The sequence below is a fragment of the Crassostrea angulata genome, chromosome 1, assembly GCF_025612915.1.
Source record: "Crassostrea angulata isolate pt1a10 chromosome 1, ASM2561291v2, whole genome shotgun sequence".
Classification (NCBI taxonomy): Eukaryota; Metazoa; Mollusca; class Bivalvia; order Ostreida; family Ostreidae; genus Magallana; species Magallana angulata.
In genome coordinates this window covers 360,205-384,120 of record NC_069111.1, presented here as the reverse complement: position 1 = coordinate 384,120, position 23,916 = coordinate 360,205, and the positions used below count along the sequence as shown (strand labels likewise).

At 37.1% G+C, this 23,916-nt stretch overlaps 2 protein-coding genes across 5 annotated transcripts; both read left to right on the top strand.

Annotated features, from left to right (window-relative positions):
* Window positions 1-1,241: 1,241 nt before the first annotated feature.
* LOC128162108 (uncharacterized) lies at window positions 1,242-15,246 on the top strand. Its single transcript, XM_052825310.1, has 22 exons — window positions 1,242-1,396; window positions 2,690-2,922; window positions 4,126-4,215; window positions 4,439-4,556; window positions 4,885-5,017; window positions 5,140-5,233; window positions 5,617-5,694; window positions 5,856-6,007; window positions 6,130-6,179; window positions 6,474-6,585; window positions 6,952-7,122; window positions 7,220-7,346; window positions 7,453-7,572; window positions 7,687-7,738; window positions 7,892-8,041; window positions 8,219-8,545; window positions 8,772-8,934; window positions 11,983-12,197; window positions 12,295-12,361; window positions 12,567-12,689; window positions 13,095-13,173; window positions 15,076-15,246. The coding sequence occupies exons 1-22, from the start codon at window positions 1,327-1,329 to the stop codon at window positions 15,229-15,231; spliced, it is 2,880 nt and encodes a 959-aa protein (XP_052681270.1). The 5' UTR covers window positions 1,242-1,326; the 3' UTR covers window positions 15,232-15,246.
* Window positions 15,247-17,271: 2,025 nt separating this feature from the next.
* On the top strand, window positions 17,272-23,691 carry LOC128175129 (uncharacterized). Of its 4 annotated transcripts, none has more exons than XM_052840552.1 (6): window positions 17,272-17,392; window positions 18,873-19,029; window positions 19,287-19,428; window positions 20,846-21,031; window positions 21,847-22,017; window positions 22,343-23,691. In XM_052840552.1, the coding sequence occupies exons 1-6, from the start codon at window positions 17,343-17,345 to the stop codon at window positions 22,918-22,920; spliced, it is 1,284 nt and encodes a 427-aa protein (XP_052696512.1). In that variant the 5' UTR covers window positions 17,272-17,342; the 3' UTR covers window positions 22,921-23,691. The 4 variants fall into 4 exon arrangements, with proteins under 4 accessions (XP_052696512.1, XP_052696520.1, XP_052696528.1 ...); XM_052840560.1 differs by lacking the exon at window positions 17,272-17,392 and adding an exon at window positions 17,469-18,048; XM_052840568.1 differs by lacking the exon at window positions 17,272-17,392 and adding an exon at window positions 18,018-18,154.
* Window positions 23,692-23,916: the final 225 nt, after the last annotated feature.

Below are 23,916 nucleotides of genomic sequence, written 5' to 3'. Positions count from 1 at the left end.
TAATGAAAATCGTTATTTGTTCCTAATTCACATAATTACGAGAGCTATCGAATTTGTTCCCTACTTGTAAAGTATAATTTGTTAACTGTCGTTGTTTTCGTTTGTTATGTACGTGTATGTGGTACATTTTAAATCCGCTTTAATAGATATGTGTATTTAGCCCATTTTTGAAAATCTTCAACTGTGTAGGACTCCGAGCTGATTCCTTGTGCGACAATATATATACATACTGGATATATCATTTAGATCTAGTTTTCCCAAAATGGTGCCAATAATATTTTTGTTGAGGTATCAGATTTTTTTCCTCCAATATTTGCATGAATGTGTTTTTTATGTTACAGACACAGATTGCCGCACCTAGTGTATTTTGGTAAGGTGAACTAAACTGCAAGGTTCTGCATCAATGCTATACACACCCGGAAGATTTATATAAATGGGGTGTGAAGAAGGGTTTCTCGTTACGTTACACTCCAATTATTACTGAATGAGGGGGAATTTCGGTTTTATGAAAATAAAGGGCTTTCATCTACTTTTTTCAAGAATTTCCACATGCATGTACAAGTTTCTCTTAAAATATCACAAGATGAATATTGATTCATATTCCATTATCAATTATTTTTATACATTTCAATTTCTTGTTAAATCAACAACATATATTGATTTCCAATTATGTGATTTTTGGTTAGAATATGTATTTAAATAGAAAATATTGTCACATACTGTGAAAATTTTTTTAGGACCCCTGGTACCCCTTTCGACCCTGAAACATCTACGAAACTTTATTTGTTTTTTCTAATCATACGTCAGCCTTTTGATTTCCCACCTGACTAGTTAGTGTACATGCGTTTTAATACGTGTAATACTCATCATCATGGTTTAAATACTATTTAGGTAAAATTAAGATACGATTTGAACTACTAGTAATGCTGACTTCAATAATATTATTTAAAATGGGAGAAATCTATGAGTAACATAAGCGTGATCATCCTGTTTTTGTTTCCTTTCATTTCAATCGTGATCTTTAAAAAATAAAAATGACTCAGGTGTTTATTGATCAAAGAGATATTGAGAGGGAGAAAACCCCCAACACGGATACTCACAAAGATGAGTGACATAACTTTACAGTGTAAGAGGTCTCTAAGCTTTGTAATCCATCTCTCGATCGGGATCATCCAATGTATATTTTGTTTTTATCTGTGGTATCTAAGTTACCTGAGAAATGTCACGCCTGACTGCGCCCCGTGTCCTCTGTACAACCAGGAACGAACGATCACACTTCAATGACTGCCCAGATTTTTTCAGTGAGGGAGAAGACACGCTCCCGTAATGCCGACTCTCGCCCTGATCCTAAAACTCTCTGTTTTGTTGGATATTATTTATGTGTTAGCTCAAAAAGGTAGGTTCTTTGGACTCCTTATAGAGTCGGTGCAAATACAAGATGTACATTAGATTTATTACATGGCTTAACGATGTGTAAAAAAAAAACTTAAAGATAATTGCGATGTACTAGGATATTGATGATCGTATTGTTGGAATACCATCAATGAAAACTACAAAGTTTAACTTGGGAAAAAAGAATTGAACAACTTAATATGAAAATTTGGAAAACTTCATAAATTTTAAGAAAAACAATAATTATCAAGAAAACATGAATTTTTAATTTTTAGAGATGTATGAAGTTGTTTCACACAAGATGGATGTGAGGGGTTGGGGGTTGGGTCATTTGTTATATATATTGAACCAAAGATACTCCTGAATTCCTCAAGACGTTTTTTTTTCTCTTTGAGGTCTCGCTTACTTTCTTATTTCACCCCATGTTTACACATTGACAAAGTCTCGATCGTATGTACAGCTATAAAACATGTTTTGATACACAGTCAATCAGTGATTCATGTATTGAGACTGTCCGCGGGCGGGTCCCAAACTACCCGGCAAAATCTAACGGAACTCTGCGTCTCAGCCTCTGTACATTTTACACCTGTATTTGTCAAAACTCATGTAAAAACCTCTCCTTATGTACTACAATCATTATTTAGATCATAATACAATACAAAACATTGTTGTTACTAACTGAGCTTGCAATTCTGTTTAGTGAATTTTTTCCAAAAATTTTGTTGAGATATAACCAACTTTCTCTGGTCGACTTTAATGCGCATTGACCATTGAACGTAATGTTCCTTGGTTCTGCATGATGATGTGCATTGCGTGTAACATGATTAAAACAACACAATATTTGGTACAGAATCAACACATTAGGTCACGAAAATGTACGTAAATAGACCTTTTTCATCAGAAAGGTGTTTTCTGGTCACACCAGACTTTGTGTGTAATGGATTCTGTGGGATTGTAAGAGACCCTCTTATGATTCACTTTGCAGGTGCCCACACTTGTGGTTAAACACAATGCAGGGGGATCGGTCCATGCACGTGCGTTAATTTGCGGTAGAGACCAAAACTGACCTTATGTTTATCATTGCCCCTTGGTCAATAACAAATATTTTTTTATTAAAGCCCTTTTCAATCCTTTATCAAAGACTAATACAACCAACATGCTATTGATCAGAGAAGCAGTCATTCTTTCTTTTTAGAAAACGAATTCATAATATCTAGATTAGTGTTCATGAGACAATGTCAACAATGAAGAATTGCTAATTTTTATATCTTGAAGAAAGAACCATTTTTTTCAACAGATGAACCTACTCGTGTGTATATGAAAACAATAAACGCAGTTGGAGAAAGAGACCCTCCCTGCAGTATGCCAAAAGTATTAACCGTTAGTGTAGTACTCACTAATGGAACAATATTCTACAACCTCGAACTACAAAAAAGAGACCAGGAGCCTGAGGGCAATAAATCGGTGTATAGCATCAGGAGATCGGCAGCAATGCGGCCCTTTCTTGTACGAGAGACTATTGCTTATCAGGTATGTGATTTTTCATAGCACGAATTCAAGTTCCATGATAGAACATACCTTCAAAATTTAAAATGCAATTTAGGATTGTTTACAGCTTTACTGATAGACATATAGCCGTCTATTTCTAACAATAAAATAAGTATTTGATAAATAAAAGAAAATCTTGCTCTAATCCAATATCTTTCATTGTCCTGAGCCCTGGTTTGTTCGATTCTTGGAGGTGACTAACGAAAACAAACACGTTTGACACCGCTACACGCTACGTCGTTAGATAAGCTGTCAGTTGTAACAAGCTAAGTGACGTGGTCACTCAAGCGTAAAATGGACTTTTTATGCCGGATTAATGCCATATTTAGTGGGTTTCTACTACAACATGGCGAACATGCATATAAACAAGGGAGCAATGAGTCCTAAATACAGCGTACACAATCATATACGTGTGGTTCAAATTACCGATACAGCAACAAACAAGACATTTGGTTCCAGACACCGAAATCAGATCGTGTTTTATTGTTATGATCGCAGTACATCATGTAAATAAGCACAGAGACAGCAGGGACTTTGATCTACAATAGGCTATTTCAGTTTATCTTTACATTCGGTTCAAGGTGTAGCTCTCTTGTGTCTAAGTTTAACATCTTTGTCAAAATTTGGAGAATGACTTCACGTCTGTGTCATAGTTCACAAGCCCCTTATCAGCTGTTTGCCGTAGAATGATGATGAGCTGACAGAATCCATTAAGATATGAACAACACCGGGAATAGCTGACCTCTCTGTTGTACTCCTACACGATTTACCGCGTGTTCTACACAGGAAACGTGATCACATCCATGGCTTGATTTTATAAAACGTCAAAGTTTTGTGCTCTTCCGTTTTCCACCTGATTAATCAGTTAGCTGTCCAGCTTTTTTATCTCTGAAATGTTCTTTATCTCACAAATGAAATCTAGCATAAATGACATGACACAACTTAACCTCCGAGTTGATAATGATACCCTGCAGGGAGACATCCTAGAATAATAAGAAAAGCTAAATGAAAATTATTTTTTACAAATAAAAAAAGCAACATCAACACAAAATAAATCGAAAAGTAAATGGAGATAAGCTAAAACCTTAAAGTCTGCTAACTTTAACTTTATTTGGAACAAATTAAAATAACAGTGAATACAATGAATAGTCGTTTTTAGAGTAAATGAAATTTTGTTATCTTTAGAAATCCGCAATGTACACCAGTTCCCTTGAAGCGGAGCTGCCGATAGAAGTTCATTGTCTACAAGGAGGGGGAGAGGCCTTGTACTCGTTTGTAAGTCGCAAACATGTGCTGATTAGTTCTAATTAATTTTATTAAAAGAAAAAAATCACATTATCTCAATTAATATATCCTAAACCTTTTCATAACATTTCAAAAATTATAATCAAATATTGTTTACTTGCTTATTGTCATGAATACATGACTCGCAATATGTCTTGTTAAACAGATAACACGGCCTGATCCAATTGTATCATTTTCTAATTTTAATGGATAGAATGGGATGTTTTCCCGGAATTCTACACGATACAGCTTACTTCTGGGGTCAGGAGGTTCACACACCATGACGCTGGTTCCCCGACCCCCGGGTCGTCAGCATGACTACAGGATGCTCCGTAAGACGACCCTATCTTTATTTTATTTAATCACAGATCTATCTCTATTGTATCTTCTGTAATTTGTATTCACGTTTAAATCTAGCATAAGTTGAGATTACAAGTAATATATAAAGTTAAAAATATATACTTTCGCTATGTAAATTTTATCTAGTCATATTTATTTACGAATTGATTTTATTTTGAGGTACATTTATAGCAAACTCCTTAAATGTAGTCTTTGCAAAAAAATCAAATTTAATTCTTAGTAGTCCAAATCATTCCATCTTGAGATCAAAAAGTTTTGAAAAATATAAGGGTTAAATCAGTGAATTTGTATACTCTACAGCCGGTGATAACAGTATTAAAAGAATCAAAGAGTCTTTCAATCTACAAAAAATGAAATCCCGGTCACGGCGCCAAATTACCGGAACACACGTCATAGACATGTTGGTTGTTATAGATCACGGAATATATACCGAGTAAGTTGTACGTCAAAAAAATAGACAATGTTTCAAACTTGATTAACAAGTATTTTGTTTTCAATGACAGTGAAAATTAACAGAATTATGTGTAACATATTTTATTTGATTTATTACACCAGTTGGTATAATAGGAGCGTCGGAAGCTCCCAGTTTGTCCGGGAACAATCAGCGAAATCCAACATTCAGACGTATTACTCACACTTCCTTAACGAGGTACGTCTTCTGTCAGTAAACATGTGTTATTTTTGTGTTATTTTGTGTTTGCATGCCTTTTCTCGGAAAAGAGGATTTAGAACATAAAAATAAACCTGTAGAGATGTGTCACGTGTAATAACATCATTTTCATTTTTCGTGTCATTTTAATTTTTACAACCACTTAGATTCTCGATAAGGAATCATAAAATTTAGATAATCATGAATTATAGGAATAAAAACAAATTATCATTTTAAAAATAATTTATTCGTTTTGTTTATTATAAAGACTATTTTGAAAGAATAAACGCTGAATAAATGACATCACAAGAAAAAATATTGAAATTTACAAGCCTAATTGTGCATTGAAATTGCTTTTTTACGTTTTTTACTTTTGATTTAAGGTTGATCTAAGGTACCAAGGAATGAGAGCGACGGACCTGAATTTCCGCGTGAATGTGGCCGCCATATTGCTCGCGGACGTAAGTAAATCAAATCTAAATTACGAGTACTGTTAACTTTAAATATTACCTCTTTGTCTCATATTAGATATTTGAATGGATGTTCTGCTTTAAAAATAAACATATACAATTGAATTAATCATCGCTGGATGTAAAAAGGTGTACGTATTATTTATAAACAGAGAAGTGATTCGTACGTATGGACAGAGGTAAAAAAGGAGCCCGGAACACCTCGGGAATTACTCAACGCTGACGAGGCGTTGAAGGACTTCCGGTCTTGGATTAATAACAGTAACGACTTGCCGTCCCATGATCATGCCATACTGTTCACTGGGTAAATTTTGTTTTTAAATTTGAATTGAATTTATGTTGTCAATCGATACATTTATGAATAAGATAGTTTGAAAATGGGTGTGGGGTGTTTTTTTTCATTGTGTTTGGGGTTGTTTTTTTAAGATATAATCTGTACACCTCTGACGGATTTCAAAAGAAGCTGCATACAGCAGGTGCGTTTGCCTTTTTGTTATATAATACATTTATTAACACGAGAAGATTTTTTTCATCTACCGAAAACATTGAGTATCATATTGATCGATCGATGAATTCTCTAACCATGAGTTTAAATATAAAACGAACAAGAAATGAATTACATATCAATCCAATACGTAGAATAGATCATATTTGACTTTGTTTTTAAATAACATAATTATATCACCTGTCTATGACACACACGTTTGGTTTTATTACCGATAATGTTGTGATGAGATTGGATACATTATCCGGGTGTGTTTGTTCTGTAGGTCTGGCGTTCATTGGCTCCATGTGTAGGGGAGGGGGAGACAGCGTATCGGTGGTGGAGGACCACGGGGGGTTCCAGAACATCGCAACGGCAGCTCACGAAATAGGTCACAGGTAAGTAATATATACCAACAGTTTTGTTCAGTTGAATAAACTTGTCCTTTGTTATAAATTCAGTTTACAGTATATCTTTATTTTTTGTTACCATGTCTGAGAATAGCCTTACAATGTCACTTTAATAATTAGCCAGTCTCTGTTTACAGTTCTTTTTATTTACATGTATTGTCTCTCCTTGTTTACAGTATTTTAACTGTCTATCTGTTTGTTTAGAGTCTGTATATTTGTTTACATACTGTTTGTTTACAGTATGTGTTTACTGTCTGTCTGTTTGTTTACAGTCTGTCTGTTGTTTTCAGTATTTGTTTACAGTCGGTATGTTTGGTTACAGTATTTGTTTACAGTCTGTCTGTTTGTTTACAGTCTGGGCTCACTACACGACGGAGAGAACAACGCGTGTAACCCCAACGATCGGTTCATCATGTCTTCCTCAGAAAATACAAACAACATGGCGCCGGAAAAACGGACCAATCAGTGGCACTTCTCCACGTGCTCCATCAACTACTTCCGGGAATTCCTTACAAACAGCATCAGGTCTGTCTAACATTACATGTAGTTGGTATCACTCTAATTTTGCATCAGTATCTCTGCTCTTATAAAAATGTTTCTCATGTTTGATATTTTTTTTCAGAAACGGTATGACGTGCCTAACTAGCAGTCTCCAGGTCCCCTCGCAGTCATTGGTGCCCCCGGGCCAGCTTTACTCGCCTGATGACCAGTGTAAACTCATCTGGGGCCCCAAGTCCTACCTCTGTAGGGTAAGACCATTTAAATGCATCTGGTATTCTTTCTTTGATAACTTGGATAAATTATTAACTTAGTGTTTAATACGTTAGTAACGAGTTAATCGTGTTTGGTCTCCAGGGAAGTGAGTTTGGAAATGTCGGGTCCATTTGTACCGCCATGTACTGCCGCGATCCAAGTAGTGGAAATGACTGTGTTCTTCACACCGCCGCCAGGGGGACTTCGTGCGGAAACAAAAAGGTACTATTAACATTTCAGATCAAAACATTATCTTACTGATGACTTTACAATATTTGTAACATTACAAAAATGTTTTATTGTGAAAATAAGTAATCTTTGCAATTTTTAATTTAGTGGTGTGAAGATGGAGTATGTACATTTTCAGAAAAAGCACCGGAAATTGACGGTAGGATTTTTGTCTGTCTTTCGATATTTTCGCAAGATACAAAATTTAGTTATTTCCATTCTGCATTTTATTTCTGTAAAGATTGTATGCAACTTGAATACAAGACGAACCATGTACTCAGTATCATATGCTTCTACATTTTTGTTGTTTCAGAATCATGTGCGTTAGGTGATCAGCCAGGAATCGCGTTCATTAACAAAACTTGTGATGAGCTGATTAATGAACTTCCACAGTACTGCTACAAGGAGAAGGTTCGAGCCCGCTGCTGTTCATCTTGTTCCAAACACTACTCTTGGGTAGCGGGTAGGTTGAATTTTCTGTTCATCTTGTTAACTTTTTATTTTTTAATCATTATATTAATTTGCAAACGGAAGAAATGTCATCACTTGAGTACAAAGTACAGTGTATAGTTTGTTAACATTGTCCTCTTCCTTTGCCGTTACGTGTGGTTTATGACGACTGTTGTTTGTGACGTTGTAGGTTGTGAGTACGGAGACAGAGTGCTGGGCTGTAAGGAGTTTCACTGTAACATGGTGAACGATCCCAGCGTCCTGACCGACTGCTGTAACACCTGTTCCTACGGGACCCTCATCCCGACCACGCCGTCTCTCGACTTCTCCGTGCGCCCTTTTACCACGGAGGAACCGACACGGCACAGACCGGCTACCTGTGTGGATTCCGCCGATATTAACGGCCAAAGCTGTCAGCGATACATCGCAGAGCAGGGACGTCACTCGTGTTACAATACCAGGCTGTCGGCCTACTGCTGCCAGTCATGTAGGGCAGTGCTCAGTGTCCAAATTCCAGGTCAATATTAACAGTTTATACAATTCTAATAAGCTATAAATTGAAATCAAATTAATGAATTTCGTTTTATAGAAAAATTCCCACTTGCCTTATTTTTTCTACTTTTACAGAAACAAAGCATAGTTCAAAGCATAGTCTATGCTGATTTTCTTTTTCAGTAGGCATTAAATTAATTATTTCACTAATCTACTTTTGAATAAGCCGAAGATTTGTTTTTTACTTTCAGACTGCCCGTACGGTGACAGACTCCCGACGTTTTGTTCCAGACAGGTGAATGTAACAGAGCGATGGTGTAGGAACTTTCGCCCCCATTGCTGTGACACCTGCACCGATTCCGCCCCCCGTGTGTTCGGCTCCCCCTTTGTGTTCATTGCTGTCGCTGTGCTACTGTTTAACCTTTGGCTGACGTGATAAAAGTTTAAGGAACTTTCAGCTGTTGTCTGTGATAAATAAAACAAAGCCATATCTAGAGCGGTGACCCAAGACGTTGTATACGATTTTTTTTTATTTTCCTTTCTACATCATGTTTCTATTGTTGACTTGTTCTATATTTACAAATAAATTTTAAAGTCTGTATTGATGAAGTCACTTTTAGATGTGTCCCCTCTCATCAGGTGTGTGCTCTATTCCTATAACCACTAATACAACCCCCCCCCCACACACACACACACACACACTCCCACATGGCACCATTCAGGCACGTAGCATCAGGAGGAAGCAGGTGGGCCTACCCCCCCCCCCCCTTTTTGTGCAACAAAGATTTTTCTTAACTTAAATTCCCCCCCCCCCCCCCCCCGTTTAAGGGACCATGTAAAAATTGAATTGATAATAAGGAAATAAACAGTGAAACTGAAGTTAAAGGTATAATTCTCTCTCTCTCTCTCTCTCTCTCTCTCTCTCTCTCTCTCTCTCTCTCTCTCTCTCTCTCTCTCTCTCTCTCTCTCTCTCTCTCTCTCTCCCGGATTTTCAGGATTTTGGAAAGTACCTTTATTTTTTTGGTCAAGATTTTTTGGATGAGTCTGCCACCACCCCCCCCCCCCCCCCACTTTTAAAAACGAGAACGGTGCTACGTGCCTGGCCTGCCATTTAAGGCAACAAAGCATTGAGCTTAATGTTATACCGTACAACTGCAAAATATGTTACAGTAGCCATTGGAAATTATGCTGGTTGACGTTATCACAGTGATGGAGGATGTGAGATGTTAATTCATGCTAGACTTTTTCTTATTATGATTTTTGTAGTCTGGGTATACATGTACGTAAACATTAAAATGCTATCTTAAACAAAGATCTCAATTAGATTTATTACATTTGGTTTTGGTGAGTAAACTTTCAAATCAACTCCAATATAAAACGACTGAAAATTTTGTAAAAAAAAAACAACTCTCAACACTGATTAAAAACCTATAATTGTTCTAGTTTATATATATATATATATATATATATATATATATATATATATATATATATATATATATATATATATATATATATATATATATATATATATATATATATATATATATATATACGACAGAAAATGCATAGCACTGAGTAAAACACATTCACTTTGTCTTGAACCGGATTGGATTGATTGTACTTTTTGGAATATTTATTGAAAATTTGAATTACTTTTTTATAGATCATGATTTCAGTTAGTACGCTGCCTGTCGAGACAAATAATGGTTGATAAACTGTCATACTGACAACCATATACAGAACTCTAAAATAAAAAGTGCCTTTAGTCATATTGAACAAGATACATTGTATTAGAGAGATCAATAACTGGAAAGTTGCAAAAATTAAATTATTAATTTTTATTAGTTGTTCGTTGTCATTGCAAATAATGCAACGGTACATTTTCTTTGAGTTTATCTTTTTACTAATTAGACTGCTATACTGTTCGTATTAGTCGGATTAATAACATCCGACCATATAATAAAACAGACTGCCTCAAATGTATATAGTGGAAACGCATTAGGGTGAGTTCATATGAATCGGACACTTACCTATATGTTATGGTATTTGCATCCAACAATTACGAGGTCCACTCTACTGGAGCTCCACTACTGATTCTGTTATACATTGTACATTAGTCCATAACTATGTTTTCCTTTTATTACCATATCATATATTTTTTATGGTGTCTTCCACGCATTATAAGGCAGGCACGTAGCATCGTTTTTGAAAGTGGGGGGGCCAGACCCATCCAAAAAATCTTTCCAAAAATCTTCAAAATCCTAATCCGTGGGGGGGGGGGGGGGGGGGGGGTGTTAAACTATACTTCCAAAATTTTTTTCCTTCCAAATCATGAAATACCTAATCCGTGGGGGGGGGGGGGGGGGGGGGGGGGAACTTCAATTTGACTCCTCATTTCCTTATTTTCATATCAATTTTTTACTTGCTTCCAAAAAAGTGGGGGGGGGGGGCCAACTCCATTATAAATCATTTTTTTATATGTAAATTTTAAAAAATTTGTTGCTTCAAGAAAAAGTGGGGGGGCCAGGCCCCCCCTGGCCCCCCCTGATGCTACGTGCCTGTAAGGTAACTTTAAGATTTTCATTATGCCTACGGTATGTTCTGTTGTTTTTCGGCTAAACAACATTTAACTGAAGATTGTGAATATCTAATTGTATTTCAAACCATTTAATAAATTATAAAAATTAACTTTTTAATGTTAACTTGGTCCATAAATGATGAATAAAGAATTATTGATATTATCTCCTGTACTTCCCTTATTTACTTGTAATTGTACTCGGGCTCGATGTTCAATGGTTTACTTTCGGTTTAGGCAAAAACTGTTTGTAGCGGGTAAGAGAAACCACAGGCACCTGAATTTTTATTAATCAGTTGCTTAATAAGTCATGTATCGAAAAATTCTACCCCTGCGTACTATATATAAATACACTATGTGTATTTATATATAGTAGGGGTAAAATTTTCGATTTATGACTTAATAAGCGACTGATCATGCTGATTGATAAAAAATCAGGTGCCTGTGGAGAAACAATAAATGAAGCAAAGTCTGTACAGATCGAATTAAGTTATTTTTGCTGATAAAGATTTATAGTTCTAGTATTTTGCTTGTTGTGTCGGTTGTTTTAATGGGCGTGTACGACGTATAACTGGGTTTTATTCTGTATCAATATTGGTAACTTAGCATTTAGCACATTAACCGCTGATTCACAAAGTTAACCTTTAAGCATGGTTTAAAAATCAAATATTTAATGTTTAAACTTTATAGCAGAGAAAGCTGCCAGAATAATTTCATATTTATATCGATATTGATATGTTTGATACATGTACATGCGTATATATAGGGTGCACAACTGCACATGCTTTAAGTAATTGAACTGATGAAGATAGCTGAATATTTGAATGTAACTCAGAATGTAATCTTTCTGATTTTTTTAGCATTTAACTGATCCTTTTTCAAAGTATCAACGATCAACTCCACTCACAAGTATTTTCAATGGATCCCTCAATTGTGCAGCAAACCTTCAAGGCAGCCCCTCTCACGACAGAGTTCTTTCTACAAGGCAGCGTAATGGAGAACTCTCTAGAAACACTGGTGAACCGCCTTAAAGGCCTTTGTGACAATGCCGACTATCAGCAGGAATCCTTTCAGGATCATGAAATGGTCTTTCACATAAGTATGTCAACTTAATCACAAGAACTTATTTGACTTTGTACTGCTTCTCCAACATTTCATTCATATACGCATATCTCTACTGTTTGAATTTTCTACAGAGAACACATCAGTGCCGACCCCTCTAGTGTTTAGAGTTCGGCATTCTCTAGTTCAGACGGAATGTTGGTAAGTTATCCCATGCTAGTATTCTTTCTCTTTTTGATTATATTTTTCATCCATCATTTATTCTCAGTCTCTCTTTTTCTTTCTCTCTCTTTCTCTCTCTCTCCTTGGTAAATATGATAATCTTTAACATTTGTATTTGATATTCTTACAGGAAACAATTTGTTCAAAAATAAGTCATTAAATGTTGTCAGTTGTTTTATGACAGGTCCCTGAGATATTTAGGTCATGCAGAAGTTGGAGATAAGAACCGACCAACTTTGGTGAGGAGTTATATTGACTGTCCTACCTCAGAGAACGTTGCCCAGTTTATTGGGGAGCTTGGCTTCAGGTGATTAAAGTCTTGTTCTCTTCTTCAACAGCGTCTTGTCCTCTTTTGTGAGATTTAACACCTTTTTGTCTCAATATCACTGTACACAATTCAAGTGTTTTATGAGTTTATTGTTATTATGATAACATTATTCAAACAAATAGGTCTCTGATCCAGTTTTGTTATTACAGACCATGAAATTCTCATGCAAAGCTGTATACCTGTACATTATTTTAGTAGATATGGTTTTTTTTTTACCTGAGTATTGTCTATTTGTCCATCTGAACTCTCTCAATGTCCTGGAGAACTTCTTGAATTCTTTTTATAGTTTTGTTATAGTAATAGAGTTTGTCCACAAAACCAAACCTTTCCCTAGTGTGGTACATGTCTATTTTCACACCAATATTTGATGTTTTATTTGATCAGAATGGACCACGAGTTTGTTGTGAAGGGGTTTTATTTCCACAAAGGGAGAATGAAGATAACTGTTTCCAAGTTCTACAAGGTACACCTAGCTGTTAGATAGAAGGCATTATCCTGCCTGTGATGAAAATCTAATGTTCATTGGTCAAAAGGAAAAGTGTAAACCAACTTTTATTTGCGTGCGAGAAATATTCACACCATTCGTGAGATCCTCTTCGGTGCGAATATTTCTCGCTCTGAACTAATATTAACTGCATGGGAGTTATTTCAAAACAAGAAAAAAATCGGCATGAATGAGTTTATCTTTGGTAAATATGGAAACATTATTTATTACATGTATAATGTTTTATTATTAGAATTAAAAGATTATGTACATTATACTTACATTATATAGTTTCCAACCTTCTCCACATAACTTATTGACTAGATAGTAATTCAGTTCATTTCTTCCACAATGTGACTTAACATCAGCCAGCACTACTCCAAATTCACGTACAAACTGCTTACTTACTGTCGACATGGTCAGTAGACCTACATTTTTAGGTCACCTGAGTAAACTCAGGTGACCTATTGCTATCCGTTTTCGTCTGTCGTCGTGCGTCGTCCATCGTGCGTTAACAATTTAACATTTTAAACTTCTTAAAAACTACAAGGCTAATTGTTTCCATTTTTGGTGTGAGGCATCTCTATGGTAAGAGGAATCTAAATTGTGAAATTCATGGCTCTACCACCCCTGGGGCACCACAGGCCAAATATGCAAAAAAAAAAAGCCAAGTTTTCAAAAATCTTCTTCTCTACTCCCATACATGTGAGGAAAAAACTGGTTGCATGGTTATGATGTCCATGAAGCTTTCTACCCCAAAATTGTGAAATTCATGGCCCCTGGGTCATGGGTTCTGGCTCTAGGGTGGGGCCAATATGGCCATATAGTTAAAATGTATTAAATCTTAGAAAATCTTCTCATCTACTCCCATACATATTTGTTAAAAACAAAATGCATGATTATGATGTCCATGAAGCCCTCTACCAAACTTGTGAAATTTATGACCCCTGGGTCAGGGGTTCAGGCTCTAGAAATTAGGGTGGGACCAATATTGCCATATAGTAAAAATGTATTAAATCTTTAAAAAATCTTTTCTTTACTCCCACACATGTGGGCAAAAAACTGAATACATGGTTATGATGTCCACTAACTCCTTCTGAAATTCATGGCCCCTGGGTCAGGGGTTCAGGACTTGGGGGGGTGGGGCGGGGGGGGGGGGGGGGGGGGGGGGGGCGATATAGTGTTAAGGCATATACCTGTAATGATTAAAAATCTTCTTCTCTAATCTCACACATCTTTATGAGAAATTGACTTCATAATTATGTTTACCAGGAAGTCCTCTACTAAAATTTTAAATTTCATATCCCCTGGAGTATGGGTTTTGACTCTAGGGCAGGGCCAAAATGGATGTATAGGTGTTAATGCATATGATGTTTAAAAATTATTTTCAGTTGTTTACTCCCACACCTGAAAGGAAAACTAAATTTGTGAATCTGTAGACCAGATCTTTAAGTTTTTCGCCGAAATTATAGGTTTCATAGTTCTTATTGAAAGATTTCAGGCAGGGAGGTGGTCGTCATTACAAATTTATAAATTTTCTACTCCAGAATGAAACCTAATTAAATGCATATTTGAGACTCCTCGACAAGTTTGTGTATGGGTTATATGCTACTCAAGTGAGTTACAAGCCTCTTGTTTTCTCATACAGGATATGTTCATGTATGAAAAGTTTTAAAGATATTGAAAAAAGAATTACGTGGAACAAATATAAGACCTCATTAACAAAAAGAAAGCTTTGAAAGCATTGGCAGTGTCTTAAAGTTGTCAATTTCTTTCAAAACTTTTTTTTGAGTTCAGTAAAATAAATTTGCTTTTTGAAGCTGTTAATAAGAGTAAAAGAGCTGCAATATACATGAATGAGTTTTCTCCCCTTGACTGTAGATGAATCAGCCAGGAAACACAACCAATGACACGATAGAGACAGTGTGTCCGTCGTACCTCGTGGAGCTGAGTGTGGTGACCTCGTCCGGACAGGAAGCAGTCGGAGATGACATGAAGAACTTTGCTGAGCAGCTCAAACCGTATCCTTTTCTCTGACCTCAAACAAAAAACTCTTGTGATAGACTTTTATTTTGTATTTGGGGGTGGAGTTGGATTAAATGTCAGGTTGTGTAGCACAGAGGTTTGTATTTGTAATAAGAGTTCATCCTTTACTAGTGTTATTATTATACCACAGGGTGAACTTTTATTACAGAAACAAGCCCCTGTATTTTGTGGGTATTATCACTGAAATTTTAAAACATGGTTTTAGTTCAAGAAAGCAATTTAATATCCCTTTGAATTTAAAGGGTTTGCTGCAACAGGATTTCATGTAAAATTTTAAAATGATAATGTTTTTAAAATCTGTAAGAAACCGGAGGCCTTTTGCATTATTGGTGGGTGTTGACCTTGGACAGGCTGATTGAGTTTCAGAAGCACAATCATGTGGAATTCAACAACATTTCTTGGCATTCTGAATGGGGTTGTTATTTTGCCACTAAATTGTTGGAAAAGTACAAAATATGCAAAAAAGTTTTTAAAGTTGTTAACAGGAAACTGTCCAGATTTTTTTTTTAATTTACAACTGATCTTTTTAATAGTCAAAAGTCAAGTAGTTTTGGGAAGAATAATGTATAATTAATAATGTACAATTGATCCCATTGGTGTGTGTTTGTTTGGAGGCGGGGGCTGCGTGTAAGCTGGGTGGATTACATGCAGTGTTTGTACATGGTGACTCAATTCCATTGTCTGTGTGTTTCACTGTGTAGTTTATGTTTATGTAATATAACCCTATCTGTGTTTCAGACCAGATGATGGCGAGCAATTAAAGCTTTAATGAGTTGTGTGACATTGATGATGTTGATACAGAAATATTTATGTTCCTTAGTGATGAACAGATTAGTTACCCTTGAAAAAACAGATCACAGAAAAATCCAGCTGGCACAGACGTAGTCAAAACTATGGTATAGTGAAAACATTGATGTAGTGGAAACTGTGACATAGTGGAAACATTGGCATAAAAGAAACTGTTCATACATCAACATAGAAAATAATATTGTAAAAATCATTTATTACATGTATTTGAAACATTTGAAAAGCTGAATGGCAGCGAATGCTTGCACATTCAATGTTTCCATACATGACACATTGGAACAAACTGTGGATAAAGTAAAACTATGGCTTAGTGTGAAAATCAGCATAGTGGAAACATAGAAATAGTGGAAATAACCCTGAAACAAAACATGGCGTAAACACAGATCAATATGGTGGAAATGTAAGAATTAGATAATTCCCGACAATGATGACAGACACTGGAGATGGCATGCTCCATGCCAGGAACGCCACGTAATTACTTGGATCACGACCGACTGATTTACAACATAAAAATAAATTATGTGTAAAAATTAAAAACACACGTGTTTGTTTTTGATTACGTAATATTTACCCGATTGCACAGTTTATGTATGTCCCAAATATTATTGTTATACTTTCATGTTAAATACTGAAATCTGATTGGTTAAGACGCAGTTAATAATATTTACTATTACCCTCAGCGTTAGCAACGCACTTGGCAATGGGTAACATTAAAAAATGTTACATGCGCGAAAGTTATGCGCGTACGGTTCGCTGTAGAATTCACGTTATTCCTATATAAAGGCAGTAAAATTTTCTTAAAAATTTAAAAAAAGACATTCAGTATAACAAAATAAATAGTGCCTGTTTGGGAGGATAACAGTTGAAATTGACACCCCTCGAAAACCATTGTCAACCTCCGCTTCGCGTCGGTTGACAATGGTTTTCTCGGGGTGTCAATTTCAACTGTTACCCTCCCAAACAGGCACTATTTATATACTGTAGTCAAATTGGCCGCAGTCTTATTTCTGGGTGTAGCTTTTTTTAGCAGTACGACACATTAACATATGTTTTAAATGTAACAAGTACACAAAAAATAAAAATAAAAGATTTCCCGGTTGTCAGGACAAAAGACCTCGTTTTCTTTATTGTTAGCGATCCCTACCCATTATGTGACTTGTGTCTGTACACATTTCCCCAACCGTTCACTGTATATACAGCTACCAGCGCCTACCCAGTCTGTGACAGATCTCTGAATCTCCCCAAGCGTAAACCTCCACCACCCTCCCCGGCATTTCCGGCCATTGATTCCACCGATGGACGGACCGTTATACGAAGACATGGATACCGGAGAATGTCCTTGGTCGTAAGTAAAGAAGAATTGGTGACCGAAAATATCCCAGGTTCGTAAGTACAGGGCTTGAAGAAAGGGAAATGTTTATTGTTCGAAGGTCCCCGAAGACTTGGAAAAGAGGAAGTGCTCCTGATTTGTAGGTACACGGAGACTTAGAGAAAGGGGTATACGTACGGCAGGTTCGTAAGTACACGTAAACTTTGAGAGCGGGGTTATCCCTGGCTCGTAAGCACAAGGAGACTTGGGGAAATATATGGGAGTGGGTCGTAAGCACAACTTGGACTTGGAAATCTTGGGAGTGGCATCCCTGATTCAGAACTAAGTATGCTCGTCTTTGTAAGATATCGACTTCTCATCAATGGAATATAAAAATAACTTCTAAAAACCTGTCTACAAAGAGAAATGGATCGGACATTGCTATTTCTAATTACTAACATTGGATAAAATTGTGGTAAGCAATTGGCGGTGCTTACATCATTACTAATTTTGTAATGCTTTTACGTGTACAAAACAAGATCTGATCGCAAAATGAATGGATCTGAGATAAAATGAGAGAATGGATCTGTATTCCCACAGTCTCCATTTGCATAAGACGTAAACTCTGCAATCTTCAAGTTTTGAACGAGACATTTAAATACAGGGAGTGGAATGCACAATGAGCAATCAAGGTATGTTTTTACCTGTGGACAGTGAATTCACTTCCTGGTTATGCTTTCTTACTTTGGGCAGCTAATTCACAGGTTTATGTAAGGATTTACTTCAGGTAACAATCAGGTGAGGATTCTTCTAATTATTAACATAGCTTGTATAATTAATTAACGCTCACTCAGGTGAAAATAAAAGCGTCCCAGATTCATGACATTTATGTTGTGTTTATGTTATGGAGGTAATGCCTGAATTGAAACGAAATAAACGTAATCAGGGTCTGACCATTACCGCGGGGAGCAGATTTACAGGAGGAGAGAGAGAGAGGAGGGACCTCTATATAGTTACTGAATTCCTGGCTTAATATGACCCCAATATGATATTTTCCTTGGGGAGTGCTGCATGTAAGATTACACTTCACATGCGCGGATCTAGGAAAAGGGAAAGGGGTCGGATCCGCCTGGAAAATTCAAATTTATTAAATTTCCATAGTATAATAACCGAACATAGGCTCGCCCCCTCCCCTGGCAAACATAATTATCTCATTAATCCCCCCCCCCGATAAATTTTATGGATTTGCGCATGCTTTATAAACACATAAAAACAAGAAAAATCAGGAGCACCGACCCTGAGCCCCACATTCTTACAGGTAAAGGTATTGCGTTTATACCTGTCATAGGTGATAAAATATCTTTTTAAAAGATTAATTCATCATCGCTTATGTATTCATGCAAACATTGGACTTAGACAGCAGCGTGTATTAACCTGGCCTGAGATGATACAGTGATACTGTGAATAAAATGAAGAGGTCTGACTCCTCCCAAAGCACCATTCTGCTATGTTGTAGAGACATGTTGGCGGCGGGGGTGACCTTCAAACACAACAATGATAACCTGACGGTGAAGGAGTTTTACGACAAGTACCACTCCAGCCTCCCCCAGCTCATCGTGGTCACCCAGGGATACTGCGGGGACATCGGGCTGGAGGAGTTCAGCATTGGCCAGGTTGGTGTTTTTGCAGGATGGGGTAGGGTGGGATGGAGGGAGCCGTGTGTGTCTGAAAGAGATTGCACAAAAAGAAAAATTAATGTAAGCATGTTAAGGGAATTTTTTTGCCAAGAAAGTTTTTTAATGATATTCAAACTCTTTGGAAAGAAAATAAGTGTTTATAGAAAATACCCTAGCATTCCGTTAAAATCTCTTATTACAGATTCTACTGAAACCTTATGACCTGATCTGATGTTATTAATAATATTTAATAGGTAATTCGGATTCACACATCGTCCGCACAGAGACGGGTGGTGGCCAAGGTGGAGAAAGGCCTGTCCGTGCTGGAGGGGCGCGAAATCAGCATCCCCGTGGACTACGACATGAAGTTCTTTATCCTGAAGGGCGGCAAGAAAGGTGAGGCTCTTACGGCAAGAAAGGTGAGATTCGGGCGGCGAAAAAGGTGAGACTCGGCCGGTCGCAATAAAGGTGAGATTCGGGCGGCGAGAAAAGTGAGATTTGGGTGGCAAGAAAGGTGAGACTCAAGCGGCGAGAAAGATGAGACTCGGGCGGCGTTAAAAGTGAGATTCGGGCGGCGAGAAAGGTTAAACTTGGGCGGTGAGAAAAGCGAGACTTGGGCGGCGAGAAAGTTGAGTGTTGAGTTGCTGCATTCTGAGCGGCAAGTGAGAATATGTATGAAGTTGGAAAAAATGATTGGTGTAGAGCGGCAATTGAGTAAAAGAAACAAGAAAGGTGAGTTTCGAGCTGAAAGTAAAAAAAAGCTAATTGTGTTAAGAGCGAAGAAGTGGATGTTATTAAGCGGAAAGAAAGAGAGTTGATAGGCAAAAAAAAATTATTGTCGAGCTGCAATAAAAATAAGTGTTTCGCGTTTTAGGAAGATGAGTTTTTCGCGGTTTCAAAGGTTGAGTGTTGAGCGCAATAAGAAAATAATTTTGGGGGTTTAAGAAGATAAGAGTTGAGTGGAATAAAAATATGAGTGTTGAGCGGTTTAAGCATATGATAAGTGTTTGGCGGTTTAAGAAGACGATTGTTGAGCGGTTTCAGAAGATGAGCATTGAGCGGTCTAAAAAAATAATGAGTGTTGAGCGGTTTAAGAATATGATGATTGTTGTGCGGTTTAAGAATATGATGAGTGTTGAGCGGTTTAAGGAGATGATGAGTGATGAGCGGTTTAAGAAGATGAGTGTTGAGCGGTTTTAGAAAATGATGAGTGTTCAGCGGTTTAGGGAGATGATGAGTGATGTTCGATGTAAGAAGATGGGTGTTGAGCAGTTTAAAAAATGATGAGTGTTGGGCGGTTTAGGGAGATGATGAATATTCAGCAGATGAAGGAGATGATGAGTGATTAGCGGTGTAAGAAGGTGAGTGTTGAGCGGTTTCAGGGGATGATGAGTGTTGAGCTATTTAAGAAGATGAGTATTGAGCAGTTTAATAAATGATGTGTGTTGGGCGGTTTCAGGAGATGATGAGTGTTGAGCTATTTAAGAAGATGAGTGTTTAAGAGTACAAGTATGATTTATTGTGCACAGTGCACAATTGGCGGATCTGACGATCTTGTGCTCTGTATCTTTGAGTCATTTTGTTCTAATTTACTTTTTCTAGGTCTTGTCTGACTTTTAAAATATTTGAATAAATCAATATCTTTATAATTTTTGTCTTATATACAGTGACAAACAATATTATACTGTATGTAATACTTAATCATATCCCTGTAAGATAAGTTACAAGGAAAAAAATTAAAATCAATTTGTACATTTTGTCACATAGAAAAACAATTAATTCAAGTTTATATCTTATTTACTTTGACAAACAGGAGGAAAAGAATCCTCTCTCCATGAAATCCTTGAGAAGCATTCACTTCCGGTAGAAGTGACCCCGTCTGACTCGCATCAGCTGATGAATATTCAGGGTCAGGACCGGGAGACCGGGAAATCGTGTCACCTCAACCTGGTCCACTCATACGAGGACAGGTATCTCCTTGGCAACGCGGTGTCGGACGGCAAGTACTTTACGTGGAATGGTCAACTGGAAACTTTATTTACTTGCATCCGTACATTATTATGCAACCTTCACAATATATAACTCCATAACTATAACGTAACGTAATACAAATGAGCAGTTAAGATTAACAGCAGTACTTGTGTACCCAACTATTAAAATGGCTCATGCACAATATACTGGAAAGTAAAGAATCTTATGAAAGTTGGTCCCAGATTTAAATGTAATATTGGTTGTAGCGAGCTCTGTTGGCCAAAGGCATTAATATTGCACAGTGTCCACGAGTTTCTGCTTTACATATATATACAGCACGTGCTGTTGTTATCAAAGTTTTATATTAACAGTTTACAGATTATGAGGATATCATTACGGTCGAGGCGTGATCAAATCTGTTATTCCTTATTCCTTAGATATAGGAGGAATAGGCACTAAAGTGTACATTCAGTATTAATGACACATTCATTTAAATGTAATTGACTTTAACAATTTAAAAAAAAAACGAAGCACTTTTCTGGAAGTGTATCTCAAACGAGAATCTTCTATGTAGTTCCGCTTTCGCCAACCACAGAGTCGATATTTGAATTTATATAATTCATTTCTCTGTTGTCAAGTATACAGACATCAAGTCCTAATTAATCGCCATCAATGAAACTGTTACAAAATGTAGACGTAACATGATGTGGATTGATACATTTATTTCGGCGAAAGCTCAGCAAGAAGGTTTATATACGAGTTAACGTTTTATATAGCCAATGAAACAACGCGTAACAAGCAGATACAGAATTATTATAATAAAGGTATGTCGTATGCCTGTAGGTATGCTGTACGCCCAGGTAACCGCCGTGCCCGTCTACCTGCCTGACCTGAGGCTGTCTATAGCCGTGGGGATTGAGGGCTTCTCCGAGGCCCAGTCGGCGACCAGCCTCCAGAACATGGAACTCAAAGTCATGCAGAATGTCAAGTTTAACACCGATTTTGGAAACCCCAGTAAGATATTAAATAACACCTGTTTATAGCTCAGCAAGTTCCTCCATCGTTCTTAGGATGTAGAGAAACATGTCAAATCAATTTTGAGTACCTTACTTTTTTATGGTTATGAACTTTCCCAATTTTCAGTGATATTAGATTAAATACAAAACGATTAGTAAACAATGAAACCGTTTTGACCGATATATTAAATATGTATAAAATATTGGTATTTCCATGACATATATATTCTTTTACACTGAAATGAAATAAACTGAGCAATTTAGTGGTCTATATGGTTTATTTTCTGTATATGTAAATTGATTCTATGGACTATTTTCTGTAGATGTCGCTGTTTACTCCCACGAATCTACCACACACAACGAGTACTCAGACTTCACGTACCGCGCCCCCGCGGAGTACTACAACATGGACGACATACTACGTCACAAGATCGCCAACCGACCCTCCAAGCTCCTCCACTACATTGACCAGTCGGCGGATACGTACGAATTCATCCCCATGGATGCTGTGAGCAAAAAACCTCCGCCTAAGGCGCCTAAACCAGCAAAGGACAAGAAAGCTCAACCGGTGAAACCCATGACTCCGCCCCCGCCGTGTATTCCCGAGAGGCCGGCGGTGTTTCCGGACACCGAGCAGGCTGGGAGCGCACCGGAAGTCAACCGTCTTGACAACAGAGTATCACGCGTGCCAAACGTGGAGGAGCTGAAGATCCACGAGTTAGGGGAATGGATGAAGGAGCTAAAGCTAGATAAGTACGTGAGTGTATTCGCCGAGCAGGGCATCGATGGAGTTCTGCTGAAGGAATTGTCCCGCCAGGATTTAAAGACTGAATTTGGAATGTCTTCTGTGGAGGCTATCAAACTGAACAAGTTCGCGTTGACGGGGCATGTCCCGTCCTAAAGACCCGAAACATTAAACCATCGTCTTCTGTGATAACTTGGACTCTTAGAAAGAAAATGAGATCACTCGCCCAACAAAGAAAATACCGGTAAAACATGGCAGAGAAACAAGATTATATCTGTAATGACAAATGTTCAAAGTCATTATATGTTCGTTTTCTCATATTAAGAAATTAACTGTACGAGGAAACTCTGAAATGTGCATGTAATATACCCCTTTAAATCTCATGTATGCAGGCAAAGTACATCTCGTATATCTTATTAATGTATAGTTATATTGTAATGTGTCCCGAAATTTTGCTTCCAACACTGTTTTCTTAAAATTTCGATAATCATTATTAGTACCTTTGGGCCCAAGCTACATTCATACACTAGAATGAAAAAAGCTTGAAACGCTCCCTCAAACGCCAGAGGTTTTAATAAAAAGTATACGGGCGTTTTGCACTGCAAACGATATAAAAAGTACTCAAGTGATAATGTTGGTGTTTCGAGTGACTTCCGAATGGAAAAAAGCAAAGGACTATGCACTATACCCATCATCCCTTTCCTTTTTTTTTCCTATGATTAATTTTTTAAATTTGTTATCATTATCAGCCCATTATATATGTCTCAAGTCGAAAAATAACATAAATATCACGCCTCGGTTGCATTTTATTTTCACACTTGTTTCCCCTGACAGGTATGTGCATTTCTTATGAAAAACAACGAAAAGTGATAGAAACGGTAACCTAGGACAGAGTAGACTAGTAGATTCAACATTGCATTCGCCTTTTATCACGTATGCATTTCCGTCAGTTATTATATAACAGGGTCATTTGTTTAAGGAAGTTATTAGAGTAAACACAACTGACACAAACAAGTAAACACAACTAGACTGTGCATGGCTAGCGGGCATCCCTAACCCTAACCCTACAACCATGTCTAACAAACAACATACAACAGTAGATTTACAGGAACTATGTCAGTACCAGTTAACCACACACCGGCCTGTGTTACG